This window comes from Erythrolamprus reginae, chromosome Z (assembly GCF_031021105.1).
Source record: "Erythrolamprus reginae isolate rEryReg1 chromosome Z, rEryReg1.hap1, whole genome shotgun sequence".
Classification (NCBI taxonomy): Eukaryota; Metazoa; Chordata; class Lepidosauria; order Squamata; family Dipsadidae; genus Erythrolamprus; species Erythrolamprus reginae.
Window position 1 is genome coordinate 13,357,121 of NC_091963.1, and position 15,039 is coordinate 13,372,159.

The following is a 15,039-nucleotide window of genomic DNA, read 5'->3' on the forward strand; positions in this document are numbered from 1 at the left end:
TGGAGGTGGGGATTCCCCGGGAAATCCCAGCGCTTCGGGGCATCCCAGCGGTGGCGGTTCGGGTTCGTTAAGGTGAAAATAGTTTGGAAGAAGAGGCAAAAAAAATCTTAAACACTGGGTTCGTATCACGAAAGGTTCATATGAAGAGGGGGTTCGTAAGATGAGGTATCACTGTGTGTTAAATCAATCTATTAAATCAATTTTTTGAACCAAAACTCATTTTTTTAAATCTATAACAAAAATATTTCAAAGAAAAAGCAGTTTAAATATTATATTTTATTTGAGGCAATAACTTATAATGCATGTGAAGATACACCTTACATCCCATTCTCTTGTCTACACAATCAATATTTTATTCACACTGTTCAAAGCCGCTTCACCGAGCAGTTTGAAGTTTTAAACACACCTTCCATCCCATTCTCTTGTCTACACAATCAACATTTTATTCACAATGTCCAAAGCCGCTTCACAGAGCAGTCTGAAAAATAAAAATAGTGAACAAGTGTATAAAGTATGAATGACAGTAAGTACTCTTATTTTTCACTAACTGTAACCTTCTAATACAGAAATATCACCAAAAATAATTACTTTATGGATCTATTGTTAGCAATAAGTCTATGGCTTAATGCTCCTGTTCCTAATTATGGATCTCGTCTATTTGCAAGAAAAGCGAAAAAACTTTTGAAGAGATGGGACTTGTGTGCATATAGAAAGTAGAGGTTCTCTCCACTAAACCTATTTCACACTGCATCTCCAGATAAATATCACTGTCTGTATGTAATGTTCAGCATAAAAAATCCTCTTAAAAACTAGAATGGGATGGGACAGGATACCATGGAACAGAACAATTCTTTATTGGCCAAATGTGAGGAATTTGTTGCCAAGACGTTTCAAAGTTCTTTTGCCAGTAGCACTGGCAAAAATAAAGGGAATCCCAGGGAGGGGAGTCTCAGGGAAATCCCAGCAATGCAAGTTTGGAGGCAGGGATTCCCAGGGAAGTCCCAGCGCTTCGGGGCATCCCAGCGGTGGCGGTTTGGGTTCGTTAAGGTGAAAATAGTTTGGAAGAAGAGGCAAAAAAATCTTAAATACTGGGTTCGTATCACGAAAAGTTCATACGAAGAGGGGTTCGTAAGATGAGGTATCACCATGTATGCATTTTTTATTAAATCAATTTTTTGAACCAAAACTGAAATAGTGGATAAGTTCACAAATCCCAAACAAAGATTATTGTAAATCTTCCCAATTAGCTCGATCACTGTAACTTGATTTGCAGCTTTAAGCTTTGATGAGTAAGTTCACATATTCCAATTAAATCAAAATGGAAGGACATGACAGATTAACCTGGTCTTCCCAACTTGTGGACCAGAATTGCAGAATTCTACATCTGACATGGCCATTGCTTAAGACTCTTCGGAATTCACAAATATAGAAAAAGCCCAGATTTGGAACAGCTGGCTTGTGATTTGTATTAACCAAGTCATTGACTATACTGAAATACCATGCCGAACTGTGCGTTAACATGATGAAAAGAAAATAACATTTCTTTCTTCTTCTCTAATGTAGCAAAGGGAAGTGAACTTTTCTTCCCCACGAAGAAAAGTATGATCTATTAAAAGGAATTGTATGCTTCACATGAAAATAATCACAAATGTCGCTCAGCTTCTAGATGAAACTCAATACTGGTCTACCAATGATCAAAAATCATTTTTTTAAAATTCATTTCTTATTTTTCTTATTAAGCTGTTAACACTACTGTGTGATTTAACAGTCCAGCTGCCCTGAGTCTCATTGGGAGTGGGCAGCATAGATGTCAATTAATAAATAATAAATAAATAAATAGAAATCATGCATCCCCCCATCACAAATAAGTATATAAAACAGAATTTTTAAAAGAAATAAAATCCCTTGAAATTACCTTTCAGTGCCTTCTTGGGTAGTTTTACTGTATACAGTTATTAGTTCCTGAAGAGTAGCTGCAATGGTGTTTACATTGGATTTATCTTGTTTACCTGTCAAAAATACATGATTATTTATTCATTCATTCATTCATTCATTCATTCATTCATTCATTCATTCAATTTTTATGCCGCTCTTCTCCTTAGACTCATGGAGGCTTACAACATGTTAGCAATAGCACTTTTTTTTAAACAGAGTTAGGCTATTGCCCCCACAATCCGGGTCCTCATTTTACCCACCTCGGAAGGATGGAAGGCTGAGTCAACCTTGAGCCGGTGATGAGATTTGAACTGCTGACCTTCAGATCTATAGTTAGCTTCAGTGGCCTGCAATACAGCACTCTACCTGCTGCGCCACCCCCGGCTCATTATGCCAAAGACGTTTGAGAAATATGTTTGTTCTCTATTGCAGCAGATTAGAAACTCAAGGTTTCTCTTCTTCTCGAATAGCAATATCTTCTAAACCTATTACTGGTAGTCCTCAACTTATAACTGGTTGCAACCAGTCTGCTTTTATACCCACCTGCAGCAACCCACAGTCATGTGATAAAATTGATGTTTTTGCTGGAAAACATTAACAGCAGAAAAAGACCTCATGGTCCATCTAGTCTACCCTTATACTATTTCCTGTATTTTATCTTAGGGTGGAAATATGTTTATCCCAGGCATGTTTAAATTCAGTTACTGTGGATTTACCAACCATGTCTGCTGGAAGTTTGTTCCAAACATCCACTACTCTTTCAGTAAAAAAATATTTTCTCACGTTGCTTCTCATCTTTCCCCCAACTAACCTCAGATTGTGACCCCTTGTTCTTGTGTTCACTTTCCTATTAAAAACCCTTCCCTCCTGAACCTTATTTAACCCTTTAACACATTTAAACGTTTCGATCATGTCACCCCTTTCCTTTCTGTCCTCCAGACTATACAGATTGAGTTCATTAAGTCTTTCTTGATAAGTTTTATTGCTTAAGACCTTCCACCATTTTTGTAGCCCGTCTTTGGACTTAATTTTATCAATACTGTATATTTTTGGAGGTGAGGTCTCCAGAACTGAACACAGTATTGCAAATGTGGCCTCACCAGCGCTCTATACAGCGGGATCACAATCTCCCTCTTCCTGCTTGTTATACCTCTAGCTATGCAGCCAAGCATTCTACTTGCTTTCCCTTACTGCCTGGATTAGGGAGTTTTGGGGCATTACTCACCTTTAATTAACTCAACAATGTACACACTAGTAGTAAGGCTAATAATTCCTTCACCTTCTTCAGATTTATTGTATTCCAGTAATTCGTTTAGAAAAGACCTGAACAAAATAGGCATGAAGTATACAAAAACATGAACTGTACAGGAATTAAAGACAAACAGATTAACAGTCAAAGTATGAATTCATGACCATGCACAATGTTTAGATTTTAGAACCTTTCATGAAATCTTCATAAGACTTAGGTTCTAGACACTTTCTTCTATTTGCTCTCATTCTGCTGTATTCAGCAGCCTTTTGAAGCACACTTCTTCCTCAAAAGACGTTCTTCCACGTTTAGCATTCAATCCATAAGCCTCTCTCATTCACAATCTCTTCTGCTACTTCTTCTTCTAACAGAATAAAAGGCATTTTATTTCTAGAATTTAATGTATGCTTTTGAAAAAAGTATGGGGGTTCTGGAATTGAGAATCACAAAATTAGCAAGTCTCCAGAGATCAAAAGCTATATTCAGATGAGGAAATAGAATTCCATATTTATTTAGCTGATCTAAGGCTTTAGTAGCATCAAAAGGTTTGCAATATCCTTTCAATTAAAAAAAACTCCTTTTATATGAGAGAGAGAGAGACAGAGATGGTGGGAGAAAGAGAGAGAGACAGGGAGATGGGGAGGGGGAGAGGGGAGAGAGACAGAGAAAGAGATGGAGGGAGAGAAAGAGAGGGGAGAGAGATAGAAACAGAGAGGTACATGTTGTTATACTGAAACTGGTCTCCACTGCCCAGCTTTGGAGCATGACTAATTGGCTGGAATAGCATCACAGATAATCTAAAAACTTGATGTTATCAACACCTTATATTCCAGAGAAGCTATATAGCAGATGTAGATCTTTGTACAACTGTAAAATCAATCTGCTTGGAACACTGCTCTGTACTAATAAGTACTCAGAAATACAGTGTTTCCTCGCTTTTCGAGGGGAATGTGTTCCGAGACCACCCGCGAAAGTCGAATTTCCGCAAAGTAGAGATGCGGAAGTAAACACACTATTTTTGGCTATGAACAGTATCACAAGCCTTCCCTTAACACTTTAACCCCCTAAAGTGCAATTTTCCATTCCCTTAGCAACCATTCAGATTATTATTCACCATGTTTATTAAAGTTTATTTTAAAAAATATTTATTAAAGGCAGACGAAAGTTTGGCGATGACATATGATGTCATCGGGTGGGAAAAACCGTGGTATAGGAGGGAAACCCGCAAAGTATTTTTTAATTAATATTTTTGAAAAACCGTGGTATAGACTTTCCGCGAAGTTTGAACCCGCGAAAATCAAGGGAACACTGTACTAATTATTTCAAGAAGCCCTTTGCTTCTATTTTTCATGTTAAATGTAATAAAAATGACTGAATGTTTAGAATTCATTTTTAACAGCATTTAATGAATCTTCAGTATAAACTACTAAATTGCAGCTCTTACTTTAAGAAAGGGCTACCTGCAAGTAGACCCCAATTATGAGATTCTACAAGTATCTGTAGGATATATTCAGTAGTTCAAAAAAAGCGAAAATATAAATCAACTCAAAACTTTAGATACGAAAGTTGGTCAACAGCATGCCTATTGAGCACAGAAACAATACTGTGGGAAAATAGAAAAACTGAACTAAACATCCCCACCTAAAAGAGAGCTTACCCAGTCACTTGTTTTGATTTCACCACAGTCGCCAGTAAAGTGCTTGAAAGTGGTGGGAGATCTGAGAATGTCATAGGTGCTACTAGTTCTTCTGGGTTTTCTGTATGCGACACCTAAAACAAAGGAAATACAGTGGTATCTCATGATACGAACCCCTCGTCTTACAAACAACCCGAGATACGAACCTGGGGTTCAGAAATTTTTTGCCTCTTCTACGAACTTTTTCCTTCTTACGAATCCGCCGCCGCCGCGAAGCCCCGCCGCCCGGCTATCACCTTTTAAAACAGACGGGGGGCTTCTCGGCGGCCTCCCGAACGCCGAACCCGGAAGTTCGGGTTTGGCGTTCGGGTTCAGGGGGACGCTGAGAAGCCCCCCCGGCTGTTTCAAAAGGTGACAGCCGGGTGGCGGCGTTTTTTTTGCGGGGGGGGGGGTTCGTTGCACGGATTAATTGATATTACATTGTTTCCTATGGGAAACAATGTTTCGTCTTACGAACTTTTCGTCTTACGAACCTCCCCCGGGAACCAATTAGGTTCGTAAGACGAGGTATTACTGTATGAAGAAGTTCTTCTAGCAAATCAGAAGAAAAACAATTGACTTGATAAGGAGTCAAACAAGGAGACTTGATAGCTGTCTACAAATATCTGAAGGGCTGTCACAGAGCAGAGGGATCAGCTCATTAGCACATGGAAGGGCTAGAAACAATGGAATGAAACTGCAAGGGAGTAGATTTAGATTAGATATCAGAAAAAACTTTCTAACAGTAAGGATGATAAACCAGTGGAACAGTTTGCCACAGGAGGTGGTGAGCTCGCCTTCACTGGAGGTCTTCAGAGACTGGACAGTCATCTTTCTGGGATGGTTTAATTTAATGAATCCTGCACTGAGCAGGGGGTTGGACCCGATGACCCTGGAGGTCCCTTCCAACTCTTCTATGATTCTACGAATTGGCAATGGACATTGCTTTCGTTTTTCCGAACTTCCGGGTTTGCCATTTGGCTGCTTTTCACTGTCTCAGGATTCAGTGAGGGATGGGGAGGGAAGCATTGTGCGCACGCACAAAGACAGCAAGAGGGTGCGCATGCATGGCGGGGAATGGGTGTGCGCTCATGCACGAGTCTTCGGAGAGGGGCGGCATACAAATATAATAAATAATAATAATAATAATAATAATAATAATAATAATAATAATACAGTGTTCCCCCGATTATTGCGAGGGTTCCGTTCCAGGACCCCTTGCAATGATCGGTTTTTCGCGAAGTAGCGCTGCGGAAGTAAAAACACCATCTGCGCATGCGCAGATGGTGTTTTTACTTCCGCCGCAGCAGCGAGGAACCGAAGATTGGGGTTTCCCCGCCGCCCACGCAAACACCTCGCTGCTGCCGCGCCCGCCGCCTGCCTGCCCGCTCGCCCTTCGCCCGGCCACCCGCCGTTCGCTCGCTGCTCGCCCGGCCACCCGGGTTCGTTTGGCTTCGGGACTCGGGAAGCTGCGCGGCTGTTTTAAAACGTCGCCGCCGGCATGGGGGGCTTGCCAGCACCCCCCGGACCCCCAACCCGGGTTTGGGGGGCTGCTAGGAAGCCCCCCATGCCGGCGGCGACGTTTTAAAACAGCCGCGCGGCTTCCCAACTGAGTCCCGAAGCCAAACGCGGAAGTTCGCCTTTGACTTCGGGACTCAGTTGGGAAGCCGCACGGTTGTTTTAAAACGTCGCCGCCGGCATGTCCCGAAGCCAAACGAACCCGGGTGGCCGGGGCGAGCAGCGAGCGAACGGCGGGTGGCCGGGCGAAGGGCGGACGAGCGGCGAACGAACCGGGGCGAACGGCGGGCAAGCGGGTGCTGGGGGGGGGCTTCTCGCCCTTCTCGTATGTCCCGAAGCCAAACGAACCCGGGTGGCCGGGCGAGCAGCGAGCGAAGGGCGGGTGGCCAGGCGAAGGGCGGGCGAGCGACGAACGGCGGGTGGCCGGGCGAACGGCGGGCGAGCGGGTGCTGGGGGGGGCTTCTCGCCCTCCCGCCAGCAAGAGGGGGAAGACCCAGGGAAGCCGCCCAGCAGCTGATCTGCCCGGCGCCATCTACACATGCGTGGCCATAGAAAAAGGGGTGCGCATGCGCAGATGGTGTTTGTACTTCCAGGTTGAAAAATCGCCATATAGCCGTTTCGCAATGATCGGGATCGCAATACCCGGGGGATCACTGTAATTATTATTATTATTATTATTATACACACCCTTTTGGCAGGCGGACCAAAAAAGGTTCACCATCATTGCTCTAAAAGCCACGCAAGAGTACCTTGCTCTCACGCAGTCTCTAAAGCAATGTTTCCCAACCTTGGAAACTTGAAGATATCTGGACTTCAACTCCCAGAATTCCCCAGCCAGCAAATGCTGGCTGGGGAATTCTGGGAGTTGAAGTCCAGATATCTTCAAGTTGTCACGGTTGGGAAACACTGCTCTAAAGTGATCCTTAACCTTTCTAGCACCAGGGACTGGTTTCAGAAGGAAAGCTGTCTCCCACAAACCAGGAAGGGATGCAACCTAAGTCCTGTGTATGCGCAGCTGAAGCTTCGCTCACATGCCCATACTCTCTCTCTCTCTCTGTATTTGTGTGTGTGTGAGAGAGAGAGAGAGAAAGAGAGAGAGAAAAAGAGAAAGAAAGAGAGAGAGAAAGATTGAGAGAGAGAGAGAGAGAGAGAGAGAGAGAAAGAGAAAGATAGAGAGAGAAAAAGAGAGAGAGAAAGAGAGAGAGAAAGAGAGAGAGAAAGAGAGAGAGAGAAAAAGAGAGAAAGAGAGAGAAAAAGAGAGAAAGAGAGAGAGAGAGAGAGAAAGAGAGAAAGAGAGAGAGAAAGAAAGAGAGAGAGAAAGAGAAAGAGAGACTATGAGTCAAGTTAGATCTTTTTTTAATTTTTAACATGCCAAGGTATATCAATGCTAGCACACGTGCAAGGCATTGCCCCCTGTGTCAGCTCCGTGGGTGCGTGTGCTAGCATTGAGTTAGAATGAATGATGAAAATGATTTCCACTTCCAGACACTCCTGCAAATTCGCCCCCACCTATTCCATGCTGAAAAGACCCTGAAAGATATTTGACTTTGCCTGTGATCCTATGTGAGTAGGGAACACTATTTCTCACCAGAGTAATTGTGTGGACTTCGAGAATGAACATTGTCTTACCTAAATGTTCCTTCCATGCGCGCTGCAGGAGTGCCCAAGCAACGGCAGAGTTTCCTTGTGTGTGCGTGTGTATATGTGTGTGAGAGAAAGACTGGGGTGTTGAGGTTGCCTTCAGTTTCAGTATGGCCTCACAGGCTTCATTATTTCCAAAAATTCCAGAGCTCATGCGGCCTGACAGGAAACTCCGCCGCCACTGTTCCCCGTAAGCTGCGCCCGTGAGCAGGCGTGTACCCCCCAAATACCCCCGCGCGCCCCCTTTTCTACGGGTGCGCTCCCCCCATCCCCGCCAGCCCGCGGGGGGGTGGCAGTAAAAGGAAAGGGAGCCGCGGCCACCCCCTGCCTCCCCACCCCCTGCCCGCCCGATCCACCCCCTCTCCTCCTCCTCCGCCTCCTGCGCTCCCAGCCAGGAGGCTGCAAGAGAGAATTTTCTCTGTGCGCGCTCCAGGAATGCCCGCCCCACCCCTCTCGCAGCCTCTTCGCTGGGAGCGCTTTCCTCCCGAGCTTTCAGCAAGGGGGCTGCAGTAGAGGCAGGGCAGGCGTTCCCGAAGAACTGGGAGAAAGTGCTCTCGCAGCCCCCTCGCTGAAAGAGAGAGAGGGAGAGAGAAATCTTTCTGGTGGGTAATCTTTTGGCCAGATGAGAGAGAGAGCAAGTGAGAGGCAGGTACAGTGTCCCCTTGATTTTCGCGGGTTCGAACTTCGCGGATAGCCTATACCACGGTTTTTCAAAAAATATTAATTAAAAAATACTTTGCGGGTTTTTTTCTATACCACGTTTTTCCCCGCATGATGATGTCATACGTCATCGCCAAACTAATAATTTTTGCAAATAAATAACCAAAAAAATAATTATTGTTAATAAATATTCATGTTTATAAATATCAGGATCACTAAGTGTCTTATTCAATGGTGAGTACCAGTAATAATGGTGAGAAAATGGTTGTTAAGGGAATGGGAAATGGTAATTTAGGGGTTTAAAGTGTTAAGGGAAGGCTTGTGATACTGTCCATAACCAAAAATGATGTATTTACTTCCGCATCTCTACTTCGCGGAAATTCGACTTTCGCGGTCAATCTCAAAACACATCTCCCACGAAAATCAGGGGAACACTGTACATCTAACCCTCGGCTACCTCTGCCAGCGTTTTGAAATGCGCTTTTGCCTGCGAGGAGACAGTGAGGCAGGGATCGATCGCCTCCTCTTCCGCACAGGCAGGAGTGTGTTTCAAACTGCCATAGGTAGAGCCCAGGGCAGCCAAGCTAGTTCTGCGGCGTATGTGCACACCCACCTCTTGCTTGCTCTTGCTCTCAGTCTCCCAGCCAAAAGAAACATAGAAACATAGAAGACTGACGGCAGAAAAAGACCTCATGGTCCATCTAGTCTGCCCTTATACTATTTCCTGTATTTTATCTTACAATGGATACATGTTTATCCCAGGCATGTTTAAATTCAGTTACTGTGGATTTACCAACCACGTCTGCTGGAAGTTTGTTCCAAGGATCTACTACTCTTTCAATGAAATAACATTTTCTCACGTTGCTTTTGATCTTTCCCCCAACTAACTTCAGACTGTGTCCCCTTGTTCTTGTGTTCACTTTCCTATTAAAAACACTTCCCTCCTGAACCTTATTTAACCCTTTAACATATTTAAATGTTTCGATCATGTCCCCCCTTTTCCTTCTGTCCTCCAGACTATACAGATTGAGTTCATTAAGTCTTTCCTGATACGTTTTATGCTTAAGACCTTCCACCATTCTTGTAGCACATCTTTGGACCCATTCAATTTTGTCAATATCTTTTTGTAGGTGAGATCTCCAGAACTGAACACAGTACAGTGTTCCCTAGATTTCCGCGGGGGATGCGTTCCGAGACCGCCCGCGAAAGTTGAATTTCCGCAAAGTAGAGATGCGGAAGTAAATACATCCATTTTTGGCTATGGACAGTATCACAAGCCTTCCCTTAACATTTAAAACCCCTAAATTACCATTTCCCATTCCCTTAACAACCATTTACTCACCATTATTACTGGTACTTACCATTGAATAAGGCACTTAGTGATCCTGATATTTATAAACATAATTATTTATTAACAATAATTTTTTTTGTTATTTATTTGCAAAAATTATTAGTTTGGCGATGAAGTATGACATCATCGGATGGGAAAAACCGTGGTATAGGGGGGAAAAAACGAAGTATTTTTTAATTAATATTTTTGTAAAAACCGTGGTATAGGCTATTTGCGAAGTTCGAACCCGTGAAAATCGAGGGAACACTGTATTCCAAATGAGTGCCCACTAGAGAAAGAGTGGCTCCTGGCATGCCGTCGTCGTCCCCGTTTTCCCCTGGAAAGTCTTTTTTGGGGGGTGGGGGTTGTTTGTGTGTCTTATTTTTATGCAAGTCCTGAAAAGCCCTGTTGGCCCTATTATCAGGGCATGTCTTATTCTCGAGGAAACACAGTAGCAAAATATTTGTATTTCGCTTTTACGTCCCTGATTATTTTTAATTGTGGCTCAAAGAAGGCACGTGGTACAGTTGTACTGGTGAACCTCAAGATCTGCATCACATCTGATAAACAGTTGGAATTTTGCTAAGATGAGTGTTTCTCAGTGGAAGCCTGAAATTATGTAGATGTCAATTCCTAGAATTCCTCAGCCAGCTGAGAGCTGAAGCCCACACATTTTCAAACCACAAAGGTCAAAGAAACACTGGGTTAAACCCATTCTTACATGCACACATATCTGCCAGAATAGTAAAGCAAAATGTATTACCTTTTCTTTCAAGCTGTAATTCATCTCAACCATTACTGCAGCTAAAAGAGAAGAAATAACTCCTTGATAAATCGCTGGAAAAATCAACACACAGGACTGGAGTATGTGTACACAATGTCCAAGAGGCTCTCGAGTAGAGTGAATTAACTAGGGGGGAAAAAACAGCATTATTTTCAACTAGTCTATATGATGTCTATGTGTCCTTTAAAGAAGCTGAGACGAAAATGCACAACTACACAGATTAAAACATACGGGCCTTCCAGAAAAACCTGTACTTTAAAAGCTGCATTCTTTTCAAATGCTATTATAGAAACATAGAAACATAGAAGACTGACGGCAGAAAAAGACCTCATGGTCCATCTAGTCTGCCCTTATACTATTTCCTGTATTTTATCTTACAATGGATATATGTTTATCCCAGGCATGTTTAAATTCAGTTACTGTGGATTTACCAACCACGTCTGCTGGAAGTTTGTTCCAAGGATCTACTACTCTTTCAGTAAAATAACATTTTTCTCATGTTGCCTTTGATCTTTCGCCCAACTAACTTCAGACTGTGTCTCCTTGTTCTTCTGTTCACTTTCCTATTATAGATACAAATATTTTATAATCCACATTTAAAGGCGATATAGGTCTGTAGTTTTTCACTTGTAAAGTATCAGTTCCTTCCTTAGCTATTAATGACATAAAGATCTCTGTCCAAGAATCTGGCATTTTAGCTTCCAGCATAATTTCATTGAATATTTCCAGCATTAAGAGACCATGTTTCCCCAAAAGTCCACATGACTGTACTCAGTTTTATTACTGTCTTAATGGTGATCGTAAGTCCACATCTATTCTCCCAAATACTGTATTTTTCCCTCCCTACACGAGGCTGAAAGTTCAGGTGCGTTTTATACTCAGGGATGTAGCTGTTTCTCACCCACCCACCCCCCAAGCTTTTTATTTTTCAGCCCTAACTAGGTGCTAACGATCTTCCTTGCAAGTTTTTTCATTGTTACTCTTTGCAAAGAATGTTTTCCAAGCTCTAAGTCTTTGCAGGGGTTTTTTTCATTGCTCTAACTCAGCTCCAAATGTTTCTTTCCAGCCCTAACCAGGTGCTAATGATGCTCCCAGCTCTTATCAGTTTGCAAGCTCTTTTATTTCTCTGAATAAGTTTTTTTTTTTGTAAGCTCTAACCAGGGGATAAAATAGTGTGTTGAAGCTGAACAGATTAGAGGTGCTAGCATGAATAAGCAGATTCTTTTCCCTATTTTCCTCTCCCCAAAAGGTGCTTCTTATACCACGGTACGTCTTATACTCCGAAAAATATAGTAGGTGTTATTTATTTGTTTGTTTGTTTGTTTATTATTTGACTTATACGCCGCCTCTCTCCGTGGACTCCGGGCGGCTTACATTTCAATTAAAAATATACAATATATAAAACACTTCTAAATCCAATTAATAGAAATAATTATTTTTAAAAAAAATTAAAAAGGCTAAACATTTAAAAATCAAGCATTCACATACATGCTACCACATCCTACACATTCATTGGGCAAAAGCTGGGGTCTAGTGACCCCAAGCCTGATGGCATAAATATGTTTTCAAATTCTTACCAAAGGCAAGGAGGGTGGGAGCAGTGCAAATCTCTGGGGGGGAGCTGATTCCAGAGGGGGGGCCCCCCAGAGAAGGCTCTTCCCCTAGGACCCGCCAAATGAAATTGTCTAGTTCAGTGATTTTCAACCTTTTTTGAGCCGCGGCACATTTTTTTACATTTACGAAACTGGGGCACATCGAGCGCGGGGGGGGGGGGGGAGCGGCTAAAAAAAGTTTGGACAAAAAATTATCTCTCTCTCTCTTCCTCCCCTTCACTCTATTTCTTTCTCCCTCCCTCTTTCTCTCCCTCCCTTCCTTTCTCTCTCTCTCCATCCCTCTTTCTTTCTCTTCCTTCCTTCCTCTCATTTTTGCTCTTTTTCTCTCTCCCTCCCTACCTCCCTCTGTCTTTCTCTCTCTCTCCTACCCTCCCTCTTTCTCTCTCTCTTGCTTTCTTTCTCTTGTTTTCTCTCTCTCTTGCTTTCTTTCTCTCTCTCTTGTTCTCTTTCTCTCTCTCTCTCTCTCTCTTTCTTTCTTTCTCATTCTTTCTTTCTTTCTCTCTTTCTTTCTTTCTCTCTCTTTCTTTCTCTCTGAGCTTCGCGGCACACTGACCATGTCTCGCGGCACACTAGTGTGCCACGGCACACTGGTTGAAAAACACTGGTCTAGTTGACAGGACCTGGAGAAGGCCAACTCTGTGGGACCTAACTGGATGCTAGGATTCATGCAGCAGAAGGCGGTCCCGCAAGTATTCTGGTTCCTGGAAATTGCCCCCCCCCAATAAATAAATCTACAAATCGCAATCACATGACTGCAGGACATTGCAACCAGTTGTAAATATGAGCCGGTTGCCAAGTGCCTGAAATACAGTCATATAACTGGATAATGAGGTAGGGAGAGTGCAATATTTAAGATGTCTGCAACTGTTTTATGGGTCACAAAGCACTCTTTCCAAGACTGTTATAACTCTGTACAGCCATTAAATGATTGGTCATTACTGTAGTTTTCGGAGTACAGTGATCCCTCGATTTGCGCGTTCTCGATTAGCGCGAAACGCTGCAACGGCGGTTTTTCAAAAAATATTAATTAATAAATAAGTCCGCGTTTTTTTTTTCCTACACCACGGTTTTTCCGCCCGATGACATCATACTGATTGCTGATTGGCCAAAATCTCGACCAGGGAGGGAGAGAAGGGAAGGAGGGAAGGAGGGAGGGAAGGAGGGAGGGAGAGAAGGGAAGGAGGGAAGGAAGGAGGGAGGGAGAGAAGGGAAGGAGGGAGGGTTGCCATTGCCATTGCCGCCAGCGCTGCCCCAAGAAAGCCGGTGAGAGGAAGGAAGGAGGGAAGGAGGGAGGGAGAGAAGGGAAGGAGGGAAGGAGGGAGGGTTGCATTGCCATTGCCGCCAGCGCTGCCCTGTGGGTAGCGGCGAGGAGCCCGGAAAAATCACCATTGCATTGCCAGCCTCCGAACTTGCGTCGCTCCACCTTCTGCGCATGTGCGGCCATGGAACAAAGGGCGCGCATGCGCAGATGTGTTTTTACTTCCGCATCCAGTATAACGCGGAAATCGGTTAGCGCGGAGGTCTTGGAACGTAACCCCCGCGCTAACCGAGGGATCACTGTATAAGAAGCACTGGTGTATAAGACGAACTAAGATTTTGAAGAGATGAACAAGGGAAAAAATATTTTGCCCTCCTCCAACCCCAGGAGCACTCTGCAGACCTCCCAAACCCCATTTTCGGAGCAGAATATCTCCGAGACCGCCTTCTGCCGCACGAATCCCAGCGACACCGATCAGGTCCCACAGAGTGGGCCTTCTCCGGGTCCCGTCAACCTAAACAATGTCGGTTGGTGGGCCCGAGGGGAAGAGCCTTCTCTGTGGTGGCCCCGACTCTCTGGAACCAGCTCCCCCCAGAGATTAGAACTGCCCCTACCCTCCTCGCCTTTCGCAAACTCCTTAAAACCCACCTTTGTTGTCAGGCATGGGGGAACTGAGATATCTCCCCCGGGCCTATACAATTTATGTGTGGTATGCTTGTGTGTATGTCTGTTTAATAATGGGTTTTTTAATATTTTAAACTGTAAATTATTAGATTTGTTATAAACTGTTTTTTATTGTGTTGTGAGCCGCCCCGAGTCTGCGGAGAGGGGCGGCATACAAATCTAATAAATAATAATAATAATAATTTTCGCATGGGGTGGAACTTTGGGAGGCCAAAAATGGCTGTATTTGGTGTATAAGATGCACCAACATTTCCACCTTCTTTTGTGGGGGGGAAGTTTGTCTTATACTCTGAAAAATATGATAATTGAGGACTACTGTGTCTACTTTCCCTACAGGACAAATTTCAGAAGAAGCAACTAAACATTTCAACTCTCCGGGGCTATTTAAAGGAGGCTGGAATCAATATCAGTCCGGGAACAATCATTTTATAGAATTATTTTCCAATATAAAGAGGTATTAAAAGGCTCAAGAAGAAACAGTCCTGAATCTTTATAATCTGAAACCAAGAAACAAAGAAAGGCAGAGAAAAGATCTTAATAACCTTACAATGAATTGGAAATATGAAAGGCAGGTAGCAGAGACAATAAAAGATTACATATTCTCATATAACATGAGCCGGGGTGGCGCAGCAGGTAGAGTGCTGTACTGCAAGCCGCTGAAGCTGACTTTAGATCTGAAGGTCAGCGGTTCA

The 15,039-nt window shown here is 43.5% G+C and overlaps 1 protein-coding gene across 3 annotated transcripts in view; it reads right to left on the minus strand.

Moving 5' to 3' along the window:
- Positions 1 to 257: 257 nt before the first annotated feature.
- Positions 258 to 15,039, minus strand: part of NCAPG2 (non-SMC condensin II complex subunit G2) — an 80,767-nt gene continuing 65,985 nt past the window's right edge. For all 3 annotated transcript variants that reach the window (XM_070729470.1, XM_070729471.1, XM_070729469.1), the window contains 5 exons: positions 10,772 to 10,918; positions 4,842 to 4,954; positions 3,161 to 3,258; positions 1,916 to 2,009; positions 258 to 478 (listed from right to left, as the gene is read on the minus strand). In XM_070729470.1, the coding sequence (XP_070585571.1) occupies positions 427 to 478; positions 1,916 to 2,009; positions 3,161 to 3,258; positions 4,842 to 4,954; positions 10,772 to 10,918 (504 nt within the window). In that variant the 3' untranslated portion in view covers positions 258 to 426. The remainder of the gene's footprint in view (positions 479 to 1,915; positions 2,010 to 3,160; positions 3,259 to 4,841; positions 4,955 to 10,771; positions 10,919 to 15,039) is intronic.